Source organism: Desmodus rotundus, chromosome 6 (genome assembly GCF_022682495.2).
Source record: "Desmodus rotundus isolate HL8 chromosome 6, HLdesRot8A.1, whole genome shotgun sequence".
Classification (NCBI taxonomy): domain Eukaryota; kingdom Metazoa; phylum Chordata; class Mammalia; order Chiroptera; family Phyllostomidae; genus Desmodus; species Desmodus rotundus.
The window spans coordinates 1,982,143-1,994,710 of NC_071392.1; the positions used below are offsets into that span (position 1 = coordinate 1,982,143).

Sequence of the window (12,568 nt, forward strand, 5' to 3'; positions counted from 1 at the left end):
CCCTGCTGCAGCCCTTTGCTGGGACCTGTCCTGTGTGCCGAGACCTGAGCCATGTCTGAGGGCAGGTGTGGGGTCCTGCCGTTCACAGTCAGCGGGTGTCCGAAGCTGAAACAGCCATTCCGATGGGACAGATCCTGCTGGAAATGTCACCCCTCTCAGGCAAGGTGCCCACAGGAACCCTGTGGCCATTCTGGGGAGTCGCTGAGACGCCAGGGTGTCAGGAGCCTGGCTGACATTGAGAGTCAGCCCTGAGCCTGCTAAGCACATGGGAACTGGGGACACTATTCGACCAAGAGCCGTGTCCCCCTGCGGGGCAGGCATGGAGTCACATGCAGGGACTGCCTGTGCCTGTTTCCTGAGTGATCAAATTAGCACTTGCTTGGCAAGGAAAACCTGGTAAATGGAGAAGAGAAAATGAACTCTCCCGCCCAAGGAGTGTGACCACGTCCGCCCTGAGCCTGCAGCCTGGGAAAGCCAAGTCAGGGCACCGGCCGGGCAGCCGCGCCCGGTCCTGTTGGCCCCCGGGTGCCCAGGAGGGGCAGGGAGTGTCTCAGCCAATCACGTTTTTCAGTGAGAGGAGCGTCATCAGTGCTGCCTGGCAGGTCTCACTGTCTCACTGCAGCTGGGTCTCCACAGGGGCAGGTGCACATCTGGGCTCCTTCGTCCCTCCCCAGGGCTCCCCGCCCTTCTCTGAACAGAGAGGGCTCAGGTAGCAAGTGACTCAAGGCCACCACGCCCAGGGTGGCAGAGCCAGAAGCCCCCAGATTGGGAAGTCCCCACCCCATTGGGACCCGTGGAGCCAAGGAGCCCCTGGTGGTCACCTCCCACATCAGGTTCCTGCTGTGTCCCCTAGGGAGTTCTGTGCGAGCCCTCCTGGGCTTGTCGTGGCCCAGGACACGCTGTGATCTGGGTGCTCCCCAGGAGAGTGCAGCTGTGCGCTCTGCTAAGTCCCGTTTCCTACCAGGGGGCCCTCATGGCTCACCGGGCTGCCTGGAGAAGCAGGACGGGTGAGCTCACTCCCGGACACGTGCCGTCCCTGCTGGATGCCAACATGACACCAGGTCCCAGGACAGGGCTGCAGCTGTGTCCTTGAGTGAGGCCCCGAGCTCTAGAGTTCCAGGAGCAGAGTCCCGCGTCCCTGTCCCCAGACCTGCTGACCCCCTGCCCCTAGGCACCGTGCGTGGGATGCCTTTCTGCATGAGGTGTCCTGGGAGCAAGGAGTGGGCACTTCCTGCCCGCCACAACATTAAAAATGCTTCGTGCCACTACCTCCTGAAACGGGAACACCTCCTTCTTGGCTGTATCATCTGTGGGGGAGCAGTGAGGGAGGAGCCAGATTTGGGGTTCACCAACGTGAGGGAGCACCCAGCTTCGCCCACAGGGCCACCCGTATCTACAGAGTAAGTGCATTCCTGCTGCTCTGGGGGCGGTGCACCCGAACCCACCAAAGCCGTGACACACACCCCGTGGCTACAGTTTCAGAGTGGTTTATTTGTGGCACTAGAAGACACGTCGTAGAGACAGCGTGGTGGAGGAGCCATTGGCCGGCGCTCCCACCGCCGGGAGAAGGGTGGTGACGTTCATCTGTCCGATACCGCAGAGCCCAGCGCCCGTGCTTCTGAAACGGTCCCGGGGGGGTCCCCGCGTCTCACCACACCAGTGGCCGCACTGGGCAGGAGGCTTCATCCTATGAGCTGCTCTCCATTTTCCCTTGTCTCTTACAGGCCTTTGTTTGGGGAGAGCTGTGAAAAACCACCACAGCCTCCTAAATACTGGGGACTGAGGGACGGGCCCGACGAGAAGGCCGCCACACAGCACGAGGGGGACGCTGACCTGCTGGGCAGAAGTGTCGAGAGTTTTTTCTCTTTTTTTCAAATCATGAAACGTTAGTCAATTTTGGGCCCGCAGAGGTGACACCCAGTATCCTTGGTCCTGGCCCTGTGGGGGATGGGCAAGGCTCCCAGGGCTCCGTGCTCAGCCCTCCTGGAGGAAGGGTCATGCCACTTCACAGCCCACCCACCCACCTGCTTGTGGGGACAGCTGTCTGGTGGGGCACCGACTGCCCCCTCCAGGGCCCTGCAGGTCTCAGCTGCACTGCCTTTGCGGGGCTCAGCACCCCCCACCCCTGATCCCCCCACCCAACATCTATATGGCCATGTGAGTGTTATTCGAGGTGGTCACTGCTGGCTTTTGGAGCCTCAGCCGGTCAGATCCCTTTGGCTGGTCTGCTGCCCTCCTGACGCTCCCGGCCGAGACCCTTCAGGAACAAGACGTAAGGCTTCCTGATGTCAAGGCGTGCTGCCGGCTCTCTTCAGCTTCATTCCTTTCACCCCCATCTTTCCCCCTGGAGTGCGAGTGTGCATGAAGAACTGGGCGGGCTGAACCCTCGGTGTGTGGTCAAAGTCTCAGCGGCCCCCAATGGGCCTAAGGCCTGGTCATTCGTACGCAGCCCTTCAAGATCACTAAGTGTTGGGCTCCAGTCTCTGTATTCCCAGCCGCCAGCCAACAAGAATCATTTATTGGCAACTTTAAATACTCGGAGGCAGAGTAACACGTTTCCTTGGCACACAAGCCACGCAGCACGGGGCGGCGAGCGCCCCGCCCTCTGAACCAGGAACAGGACCGGAGATCAACAATGCAGGTTTTGGCCTGCAGGCAGCAAGCGCACCAAATGCTGGTGCCCCGGCCTCGAGGTGTCCTGGAGTGGGGACGGTGGGCGTCTGGCAGGTGTGTTTCTGCCACGGTCCGGTCCTCCTGGCGGTTCACACGAGCAAGGGCACCTGCAGGGAAGAGGCAGCCCCGGTTACTCAGCGTCTGTCAGGAAGCCACAGGCACAGGCGTCTGGGTGCTGAGGGGCACACAGACCCATGATGGCTACATTCCTCACCCACCACGCTGAGCCTTTTCTTTTTTAACCCCCACCTGATGATATGCTGTCATTGATTTCAGAGAGAGAAGAAAGGGGGAGGGAGACAGAGAGAAGGAGATACTGATGTGAGACAGAAACATCAGCCAGTTGCCTTCTGTAGGTACCACGGCCGGGGATCAAACCCACAACCCAGGCACATGCTGTGACCAAGAATTGAACCTGCAACCTGTGGGTATACGGGGTGGTGCTCCACCCACTGAGCCACCTGGCCAGGGCCAAACTCGGACTCTTAGCACTGGCCCCACCCTCCTCACAGGGCCAGGGAGCAAACGCAGAAACAAACCTACTTGAACACTCCCAGTGCCTGGCTGCGCGGAGTCCGGGGACAAACATGGGCACCCAGAGGTGCCATGTGAGACAGGGCTCATTTGGGTGGAGCAGTGATCAAGGGCAAAAGGACCTGGTGTCCAGACCCCCACACCCGCTCCCACACCATCACCGGGTGCCCAGCTGGCCCTTCTCTGGCCGCTGTCCTTGCATTTCTCCCTGCTTCCTTTCCCAAAGCACGGACAACATTCTCCGCCGTTCTGGTCGACAATCCCCGACTTGCACAGAGCGCGAGCTCAGAGAGAGCAGCCTGCAGTGGCCAGTCACAGTGCCCGGCCCCTTTCTGGCCATGTGGCCCCAGGCAAGCCTGTGGCCCCTCCAGCCCCGGGGTCCTGTGACACCTGCCAGGAGGAGAGAGTAACGTCTCATTGGAGAGATTGAAAGTCACTCAGCGCGGTGACCTGGGTGAGCAACGTGTGTGGTGGGTGTGCAGTCACAGCCTTCCTGTGACCACGTTCTGTGTTATCCAGAGGCCACCCAGGCTCTGGTGACAAACCCGCATGGGAAGTCATTCGGTAAATATTCAAAACTTGCAGGTGGGCAGGCTCAAGCCCCCCAAATCTGACTTTGGCTGTAGACGTCCCACAGGTTTCCCTTTGAGAAATGGTGTGGGACACTCGTCCCCGGGGATCCACGGGCGGTCAGGGGACCACCCCCACGTGGCTCTGACCCCGCCACGGGAAGCACTCTGGAGAGGTCGGCACTTTCTGTGCGGCCTGGCGCCCTGTTTGGCGGAGGGGAGGTCTCAGGACTGACCACCCAGACCCGCCTCCCTCCGCACTCACACGCCCCAGCCTCTAGGGCCCTCATTTTGCCGTTCACCCCAATTTCTTCACCTCCCCTCCTTCTACGTAATAGGACTGCCTGAGTTCATCAATAAAAATTTAAAAATAAAACATAAAAAACGTAGGAGCTGTCAGCAATTTCCTGCCCCCGTAAAGGGAGAGCGTGGAGTCTGCCCCCGCCCCCCGCCCTGTGGGTCGCCCGCCCTGACAGGCACACAGCTGAATGACTACCTGCTTGCAGGTACTTTCTGTGCCCGAGCTGACCCTTGTCTGACCCCCCCCCCGGTCCTCTCAGCCCATTCACTTGCATGGAAATGAGGACGACATCGCAGGAGCCACCCCTTCAGGGGCATGGGACAGCATCAGCCAAGGCTCTGGAACTAGGCTCAGAAAACCACACCTACTGGCAGCTGCCCTGCCTTGTTAGCCCGAGTCCCTGGGAGTGGGCGGGGAGGGGGGCCCACGCAGTTACAGACTCATTCTGAGCTGGGACAGGTCTCAGCAGCAGGGCTCCCTTTGATTTGGGAACCGCTTTGCCAGGGCCACACATTCTCCGCCTTCTCTCTGGGACCAGGTGGGCGAGCAGGCCAGCGCAAGACCACGGGTGTGAAACCAGTCTTTTCAAACATCATGCAGGAGAAGAAGAAATGAGAGACGTCATGCGGCGGCCTCCCTCCGGGCTGAGGACTCCAGTGTGAGCTGCGCTGCACAGGACGCATCTTAGATTGCCGTCCCGCCCGTCCCTGGACCCGCAGGGGTGGGTGGCGGACGTGCTCAGGGGTTGGGGGCATGATGCGCTGCCCCCTGCATCCCCAGGAGCTGGTCAGGCTGACTGCCCACCCAGAAGAAGGTGCGCGTGGCCCCCTCTGGCCAGTTGCTGTAGGATGTGGTGTGGCCATCCCTCCCACCCTCATGCTGTCCCCAGGCCTCTGCCTGCAGGTGGTGGCATTTCTCCACATCTGTCTTGCCCCACAGTGATGCTCACAGCCCCCCTCACCTTTCTCAGCCTGGCGGCCCCTGTGCCAGAGCGGATGGCGTCCATCAAGGCCTGCCTGGCATCCACGGGGTTGCTGAGGGGGCCGGAGCTGGACCGGGTCGCTGTCCTGGATGCAGGGGGAGCTGGGGCAGCAGGAGGGGACGGAGGCTGCAGGCCGGGTGGTGGCTGGCTGTCGAGGTCCTCCAGCCCCGGGGCTTCCAACCTGCGTGCAGAGCTCGCAGCCTCACGAAAGCTCCGGAGCTCCTCAGAGGCACAGGATGCCACCTGGCAAAGAGATGGTTAAGTGACCACATCCTGAGCATCCCCTCCAAAGGCAGCGCATGGCCCTGCCCTGAGCCATACTGGGAGGCACGTCTGCTCCCTGCCCCTCAGCTCCCCCTGTGGCCCATGACTAAGGGCAACGGGGGTGGCAGTTCCGCCCTGTCCTGTCCCCCTGGGACCTCCTGATTCCCTGCTGCCTGGGCATGTGACAGGCCCAAGGCCACACACCTCGACCCCTCCGATGGCCGGGGAGGACCCACACCCCTCCTCAGTGTGTCGCTTGCCCACCATGCTCTTCCTGGGACCCGGGCTGCTCTAGGCCCCGAAGCCATGCTGGGACCCCCTCCAGGGCCAGGCGGGCAGGTGGGAGAGGGAGGGAGCCCTCCTGGGCACTCTCACCCCCGTGCAGTGACCACACCTCCACACCAGTCTGGGGGGTGGTGGCGGGTGGGCCACCACGTGACGGATCCCCGTCGGCTGGGAAGACCCAGCGCTGCCCCGCACACGTGGCCGGCAGGCCCCTGGCCTCACCTTGCGCAGGCTGCAGGTGCCGCGGTGGCCCCGGATGGCGGCCAGCAGGGCCGAGTGCTCGCTCTCTGCCTCCACGTAGGACAGCTTTTTGGGCCCTCCCTCTGTGCTGGGCTCCATCGTCTAGAACAGGAAGTGTCAACACGTGTCACTCAGAAGATGGGGACACGCTCGCTGAGAGGCAGCAGGAAAGCAAACCAAGACGTCGCACTGGTGGCCGGTGGATCGACTGTGCCGGCCCGCCCGGCGGAAGGCAGGGTCTGCTCCCTGGCACCTGTCAGACGGCGATGCAGCGTTGACCTTGTACTAAATAACAGCCACCGTGCACTTGCGGTGACATCGGAGTGTGGCCTGTGGTGCCAGGTCTCTCCTGTGACTGGTCCCGGCTTTCCAGAGCTGATCATGTGTTGTTAAGTCCTGCAGACCTGGGTGGGGTCCTGGGTCCCCACTAACTGGCAGTGTGACCTTGCGCCAGGGCACTGGGCCTCGCCATGACTCAGCTTTCTCATCTAGACACTGGAGGAGCCCCGGCTGGTGTGGCTCAGTGGATTGAGCACAGGCCTTCGAACCAAAGGGTCGCCGGTTCGATTCCCAGTCAGGGCACATGCCTGGGTTGTGGGCCAGGTCCCCAGTAGGGGGTATGTGAGAGGCAACCACACATTGATGTTTGTCTCCCTCTCTTTCTCCCTCCCTTCCCCTCTCTCTAAAAATAAATAAATAAATAAATAACTTTTAAAGAAGGAAATCAGAGGAAATAGTTCCCCTGCTTCCCTAGCCCTTCAACCTCCAAGGCGCCCATGGAGAGTGACCCTCCCAACTTAACACTGCCCCTCTGATTTCGGAGGGACTGTTTCATACGGTGTGGCAATGAAAAGCGGTTACATTTGTAATGGGTTAAATGCCTATTGCTGTTGAAGAATGCTGGGCAGGAGGGGCCCCGGGCTGACTGTCCATTAACTCCCCCCACTGCCCTGCCTCCCACTCCCCGGACTGTTCGTGGTGCCCCTCTCCCCAGGGTGGGGGAGCCCCAAAGGCTGCACGCACAGCCCACCCTACCCACTGCCTGTCTCCACTGGTTCTGCTCAGCCCCTCCGTGTGCCATGAGAGAGAAGCCTGGCTCCACCCGCACCTGTGCGCCCCCTCGTTTGTGCCCTCCCTGTCCTCCCCCAGCGCCCTGAGCTGGCTGACGGGTGTGGAAGGAGGGCCCCGCCCTGCGTGCTCACCTTGCGCAGCCTGTCCTTGCCTCCTGCCGCGTGGATGGCCTCCATCAGGGCGCTGTGCAGGGACGTGTCCTTGGGGGCTGGTCTCTGCACGACAGGCCTGAATTTTTTCTTTGGCCCAAAGATGCTGGGGGGCAGCATGCTGTCGGGGTCTTGAATATCCGTGCAAGGCACATCGGGCTTCTCCTCACGCTGGAGGGCGGCATGGCGGTCCAGGCCGACTGTCCTGGGGGTGTGAGGAGGCTCACCGTGGCTGGGGACCCACCTGGAGCCATTCACCAGGGACCCGCCGGGAGTTTGAACATCTCCTGAGCCAGAAAGTGGGCGCTCGGTGCCATCCGGTGTGTGTTTGGGGTCCGGCGCTGAGCTGGTCCTGTGGATGCCTGTGCTCTGCTTTCCGCCAAAACCACAGCTCGGTCCCCCAGAATCCCGGTCTTGCTGCGCCGCCATGACGAGTGGGACACAGATGCCTCTGCGGGGTCCGGCAGGACAGTCTTGTGGAGCTGGTTTCCCAGGAGGGCTGCCAACTTGCCCTCCTGCTGATGCTTCCCCGTTGGTGCTGGGCAGGTGGCCACAGGGTGACTGTGCCTCCCCTTCACGTCTGTGTGGCTCTGGGCATGGGCTGCGGGTGGTGTCCCCTTCTGTAGCACGAGGCTGTCCTCTTAGCTCCAGCCCCCTGTCCCCCCAGGTCTTCTCTGCATTGTCACGCCTCCTCACCATGTCGGCGGGGGCTCGGGGGGGCCCCATCCGCTTGGTGATGGCCGAGGCCACATATTGACTGGATGTCCTCCTCTGAGGCTTGAGAAACGGGACTTGGGTGGTGTGAGCTGCTGGCACTTTCATGGGACAAGTGGCTGTCGAGGGAGGTCGGCTGTGCCCCTCTGGCAGCGGTCTGCCATCACCCTGGTGGGCAGAGGGCTGCTGGGGTGATGTTGCTGTGGGGTCCGGGGAGCTGGGCTCTGCTCCGCCTCTGCCGTCCTGATGTGGAGCCTTCGCCGGAGCTGTGGGGGTCGGGGGTCCCCGGGCCGAGCTCCCCAGGGGCCGGCCAGAGCGCTTCTCCAGGGACCCGGCCCTCCGGAGTTCTTTGACGGCCCCCACGAGCTGGGTGTCCTTCTCAAGAGCAGGGGAGTGTGGTGCCACGGTCCGGCCCCCATTCACGTGGGGGCTCACCAGGTTCCCCAGCTCGTCGATCTTGATGGCGCCTGTGGAGAGCGACACCCCTCTGTTGTAACACCTCCTCTCGGACTTTGGGGGGACGATTTTATATGTCGTGAGGCCGTACTTAAGTCCGAAACTCCCCCCAGGATTCTGGCCTCGCTGACACCATGACAGAGGCGCCGAGACCTCCTTCTCATCGTCCCAGTCCTTTTCTTTCCCTGGCGGAGAGCTCACAGCCTTGGTGGTCTGGGCCCCCCCACTGAGAGCAGAGCTGCGCTCCCTGCCTGTCTCCTGCGCACTCCAGGCATGCTGGCGGAGCTCGGAAGTCACCCAGGGCTCCACTTTAACAGGATTCCTATCTTTGCAGGCGTCGGCCGAGGCTGATGGGATGTTCCTCCCGGCATCACCAGGAGGAGCAGCTGCGTCGGACCCATCCGCCCTCTTCTTTCCATGGTGTTGCTGGGGCCCCGCTGGGGCCAGTGGCTGGTGGGCCAACCTGCCGGCTACACACCCCCTGTCGAAAGACCCAGCATTGTTGTTTCTGTTGGAAAGCAGCCCCAACTCCACAGGATCATCCACTTCCCCGATGAACGTCACTGGGATGGCGTTGGGGTCCAGGTCGGGGCCGATGGGGTCCTGTGTGCCGCCACCAGCCACGCCGTCAATGGAGCCGGTGAGAGAGCTGGTGTCGGTCTCGTAGCTCTCCTCCATGTCTGCAAAGAAGCACAAACACGGGTCAAGATGCCCGCCTATGCAGCTGTGCCGATGACCGGCCACCACACCGTGACTTGGTTCCCCAGAGGGTCCTTCTAAGTGTTTTGTGTACGTTTCAAAGTGTCATTTCAGTTTATCATCTACATTTGCCTGGGGGCAGCGTCTCGGCCCTTGTTACTCAACAGAGGGGCACCTGGCTGGATTCGTGATGTCTGAAGAGCCCGTGTCTGGGTCTGTTTTACTGACACCCTTCACTTAAAAGTCAGTCTCTGAACCCACACTTCCAGAATCGCTGTCCGAGCACAGAGCATGAGGGGGGATGCTGAGACTGGCCTTCACCTTGCTCCTGCTCCCTGTGGCCCCACAAAGCACATGGGCAGTGGCCCTGGCTTTGGCATCTCTTCAGGTGAATGATGGACCCCCGAGCATCGCAGAACTCGCCCTGAAGGATGCGATGTCACGGGACAGAGCTCAGGACACGCATGGCTGACTGGGACAGCTCCGCTCTGCCAGCTGTGTCTCCCGAGGACAGAAGAGTGACAAGTGCGTTGGACTGGAGGGATCTGTTTCCCCCTTGTTTTGTGTGGCCGACCCCTAGTTTACTTGCACCTCGTGCCTTAGCTTCGAAGATCTCCTGGCTGCTTACTGGGACTATTCAGTGAGCTTCTGCCTGGCGGTGCCACGCCCGACTCCTCCCTGGGAGAGTGGCAGCAGGAGATGGCTCCTGACTAGCGAATACATTTCTCAACGAAGGAAGCTGTGCGTCTGGTCCCCCCGTGTCTCCCCAAGTCACCTGGGTCCCCGGGAGGTTTTCTTTCTCACTACGTGTGGGTGGCCCTTCAGTGTGCACCCTCAGGGCTACTTAGCACAGGCATAAGGTAGGCATGAGGCAGCCGTGGGGCCGCCCCTCCCACCCCTGGGAGGGCCGAGGGCGTGTGGAGCTGTTCCCCGACCACACGCCCCCACCCTGCTGCGGGCACGGCCCTCACGCCCAGGCTGTCTTCCAAGTGGGCTGCCTGGCCCCCAGAAGGCTGCCCCTCGTGGAGTCACTGCACCGAGTGTGGTCAGGAACACCTGCGCAGGGGCGCCCCCTACCTTCCGGGTCCTCATCCAGGTCTGCCCGGGTCTGCTCCAGCTGCCGGGCGACCAGCCGGTCTCTGTCCTCATCGGAGGCTGCAGCAGCGTGCTCAGTTCTAGAGAAGATCAGAGAGGAAGCGAGAGCATGCGTGTCCCTTATCACTCATCTACTGTGCACATTTCTAGAAACATCCGAGGGAGGGGCAACTCGTGTTCAAGTTCGTGCTGCTTCTGTGCTCCCTGGACCACCGGGTCCTTGGAGCTGCTGTGATGCAGATGGTGTGTGGTATGTATGTAGTGCTGTGTGTGATGTGTACACATGTGTATGTGATAAGGGACACATACACACCACAAGCAGCACATGTGTGGTGTGTGTGGTGTGTGGTACGTGTGCATGTGAGGGGGTGTGCACACACATGTGGTGTGTCTGGAGCGTGTGCACACATGCATGTGATGGTGTGTGCACATGTGTGGTGTGTGTGGTGTGTGTGTGGGTGGTGTGTGTGTGTGTGTGGTGTGTGTGCACGTGTGTGGTGTGTGTGTGCGAGTGGTGTGTGTGCATGTGTGTGGTGTGTGTGGAGTGTGTGCATGTGCATGGCCTCACAGAGTGAGCGGCTCACAAACCATCTGTCTCCCTTCACCCTCAGTCCCAAGTCTATGTTCCGTGTGCACCACCCACCCCGGCACGGACAGGCTGACACGCCCACGGGCCTTACTTGTTCTCTGCACTGTCGTCACGGCAACTGGCCCTACCTCGATGGCCGTAAGGAGAGAGGCTCTCTGGGGGCCAAGTTTGCAAAGGCACACAGTGGCCAGGCACATGTGCACGCTCACCCTGCCCAGCCAGCTCATCCCTAAGCTCCAGGGGAGGTTCACTCAGGTCCCAGAGCCTCCAGGGGTGGAGGCTGCAGGCTCTGGCTGGGGGTGTGGCCAGGCTCACGGCCTCCACAGGCACTCCCCCCGGCAGGGTGACATATGGCCCAGTATGTCCCTTTCTGTGTTTTTACTTTGGCTTAATTTGCACCCTGGACAGGTGACAGAGGGGACAAGGGCTCAGAGGGCCAGAGTATGCCACCCACAAAGCCACGCTTCCCAGGTTCTGGAACAGGAAATGCAAAAACTATCGTAATGACAGCGATGACAACAGTTACGACAGTGGTGACCATCACAACCGCACCCTCTCGTGCCCCGCCAGGGGCCTCCGCCCAGACCTGACGGGGATGGCACCGGCCAGTGCGTGTCCTGGCACCCCTCTGAGTCGCGAGCAGCCTCCCCGCGCGGGCTCCTGACTGAGCTCTTTTGCACCCGTTCTCTCACTGTCCTTCCTGCCAGCACTTCGTAAGGCAGGAAGTCCTGCTACTGTCGCTGTGTGAGCAGGAGACCAGGGGACCTGCCCGAGGCTGCCCGGGCTCTTCAGTCTGGGGGAGGGCCGGCCGGGCACCACCTAGACCCGGCCGCCCGGGCATCTGGGAGGACGTCCGCTCGCCTGCCTGCTCAGGAGGGCTGGCCTTGGCTTGTGTGCCCACTGAGGCGGCGGCACGCACGGGACAGCTGGTAGGAGCACAAGCAGAAGGCGGTCTTGGCAGGGACGTGTGTCTCTAGGTTCCCGCCACAAGGAGAACGGAGACACGTATATGGCAAGTGTCAATACCAGCGGAACGGTACGGTCTTCCCCTGCTCGTTAAAACCGTGGACGGTGTCCGGCACTGCCCAGCGGACCCCGGCAGTGATGCAGGAAAGACGCTCTGCACAGTCCTCACGTAGCAAAGTGTGTCTCCTGATAAACGAGCCTTTCTTCCTTGGTCACGGTGCCCTCTCGGGAGCCAGGAAGTGGCTTCCAGATTTCTCTCTGCTAATGTCCTGTGACAAGCCAGACAAAGGGGCCGGTTGGAGACGGGTGCGCGGAGCAATTAATAAGGGCCCTCGGAAACACGGACTGTCTGTCCTTTTGCTTCCGCCTTGGACTTCATCTCAATGCATTTCACTAAAGCGTGTTTTTCTCCTTCATACAATGGGACGGCCTCAACACATTGAATTCAAGTGTTTAATAATGCATTTGGCATAGAAAACGTGGGCAGCACCGCGTGAGACGGCGTTTGCACCGGGAAAGCTGCGCACGTTTGGCACGCCAGGTCTGCGTGTGGCGTGTTGAAAGCCCCCTAAACGAATCCACATTCGTGCTTTCACTGTGAAGTATCTGCCTTTCCTTCAAACTAGGCAAAATCACCTCTCTCAATGAGAACAGAATGCTGTGAATAGAAATAAAAATGACCTTAAAAACCCCGCTGATGGCGCTCTCACTTGGTACTTATGAAGCTGGAGAGGACAAAGCATTGTCAGCTGACAAAACGGCAGCGACTCAGGTACCCGCCCTGGCCTCGCTCCTGGGTTTAACCGGAGAGGGATGTGGAAACGCCCCTCAAGAAAGAAAAGACGTCGCTTCCACTTTGTAAGAATGTGGGCTCATTAGTCTGTTTTGATAATTTACCTGAGGAAAATAACCCTATAGGGGAAACGCATAAACACAACACCGTTCATCGTATCCACGGGAAGATCTCCAAACAGGAAGCAG

At 60.7% G+C, this 12,568-nt stretch overlaps 1 protein-coding gene across 9 annotated transcripts in view; it reads right to left on the bottom strand.

Moving 5' to 3' along the window:
- Positions 1-1,471: 1,471 nt before the first annotated feature.
- COBL (cordon-bleu WH2 repeat protein) overlaps positions 1,472-12,568 on the bottom strand; it is a 136,389-nt gene continuing 125,292 nt past the window's right edge. For all 9 annotated transcript variants that reach the window (XM_053926948.2, XM_053926955.1, XM_053926950.2 and 6 more), the window contains 5 exons: positions 10,015-10,112; positions 7,051-8,918; positions 5,831-5,950; positions 5,039-5,302; positions 1,472-2,780 (listed from right to left, as the gene is read on the bottom strand). In XM_053926948.2, coding sequence (XP_053782923.1) covers positions 2,763-2,780; positions 5,039-5,302; positions 5,831-5,950; positions 7,051-8,918; positions 10,015-10,112 — 2,368 coding nt within the window. In that variant the 3' untranslated portion in view covers positions 1,472-2,762. The remainder of the gene's footprint in view (positions 2,781-5,038; positions 5,303-5,830; positions 5,951-7,050; positions 8,919-10,014; positions 10,113-12,568) is intronic.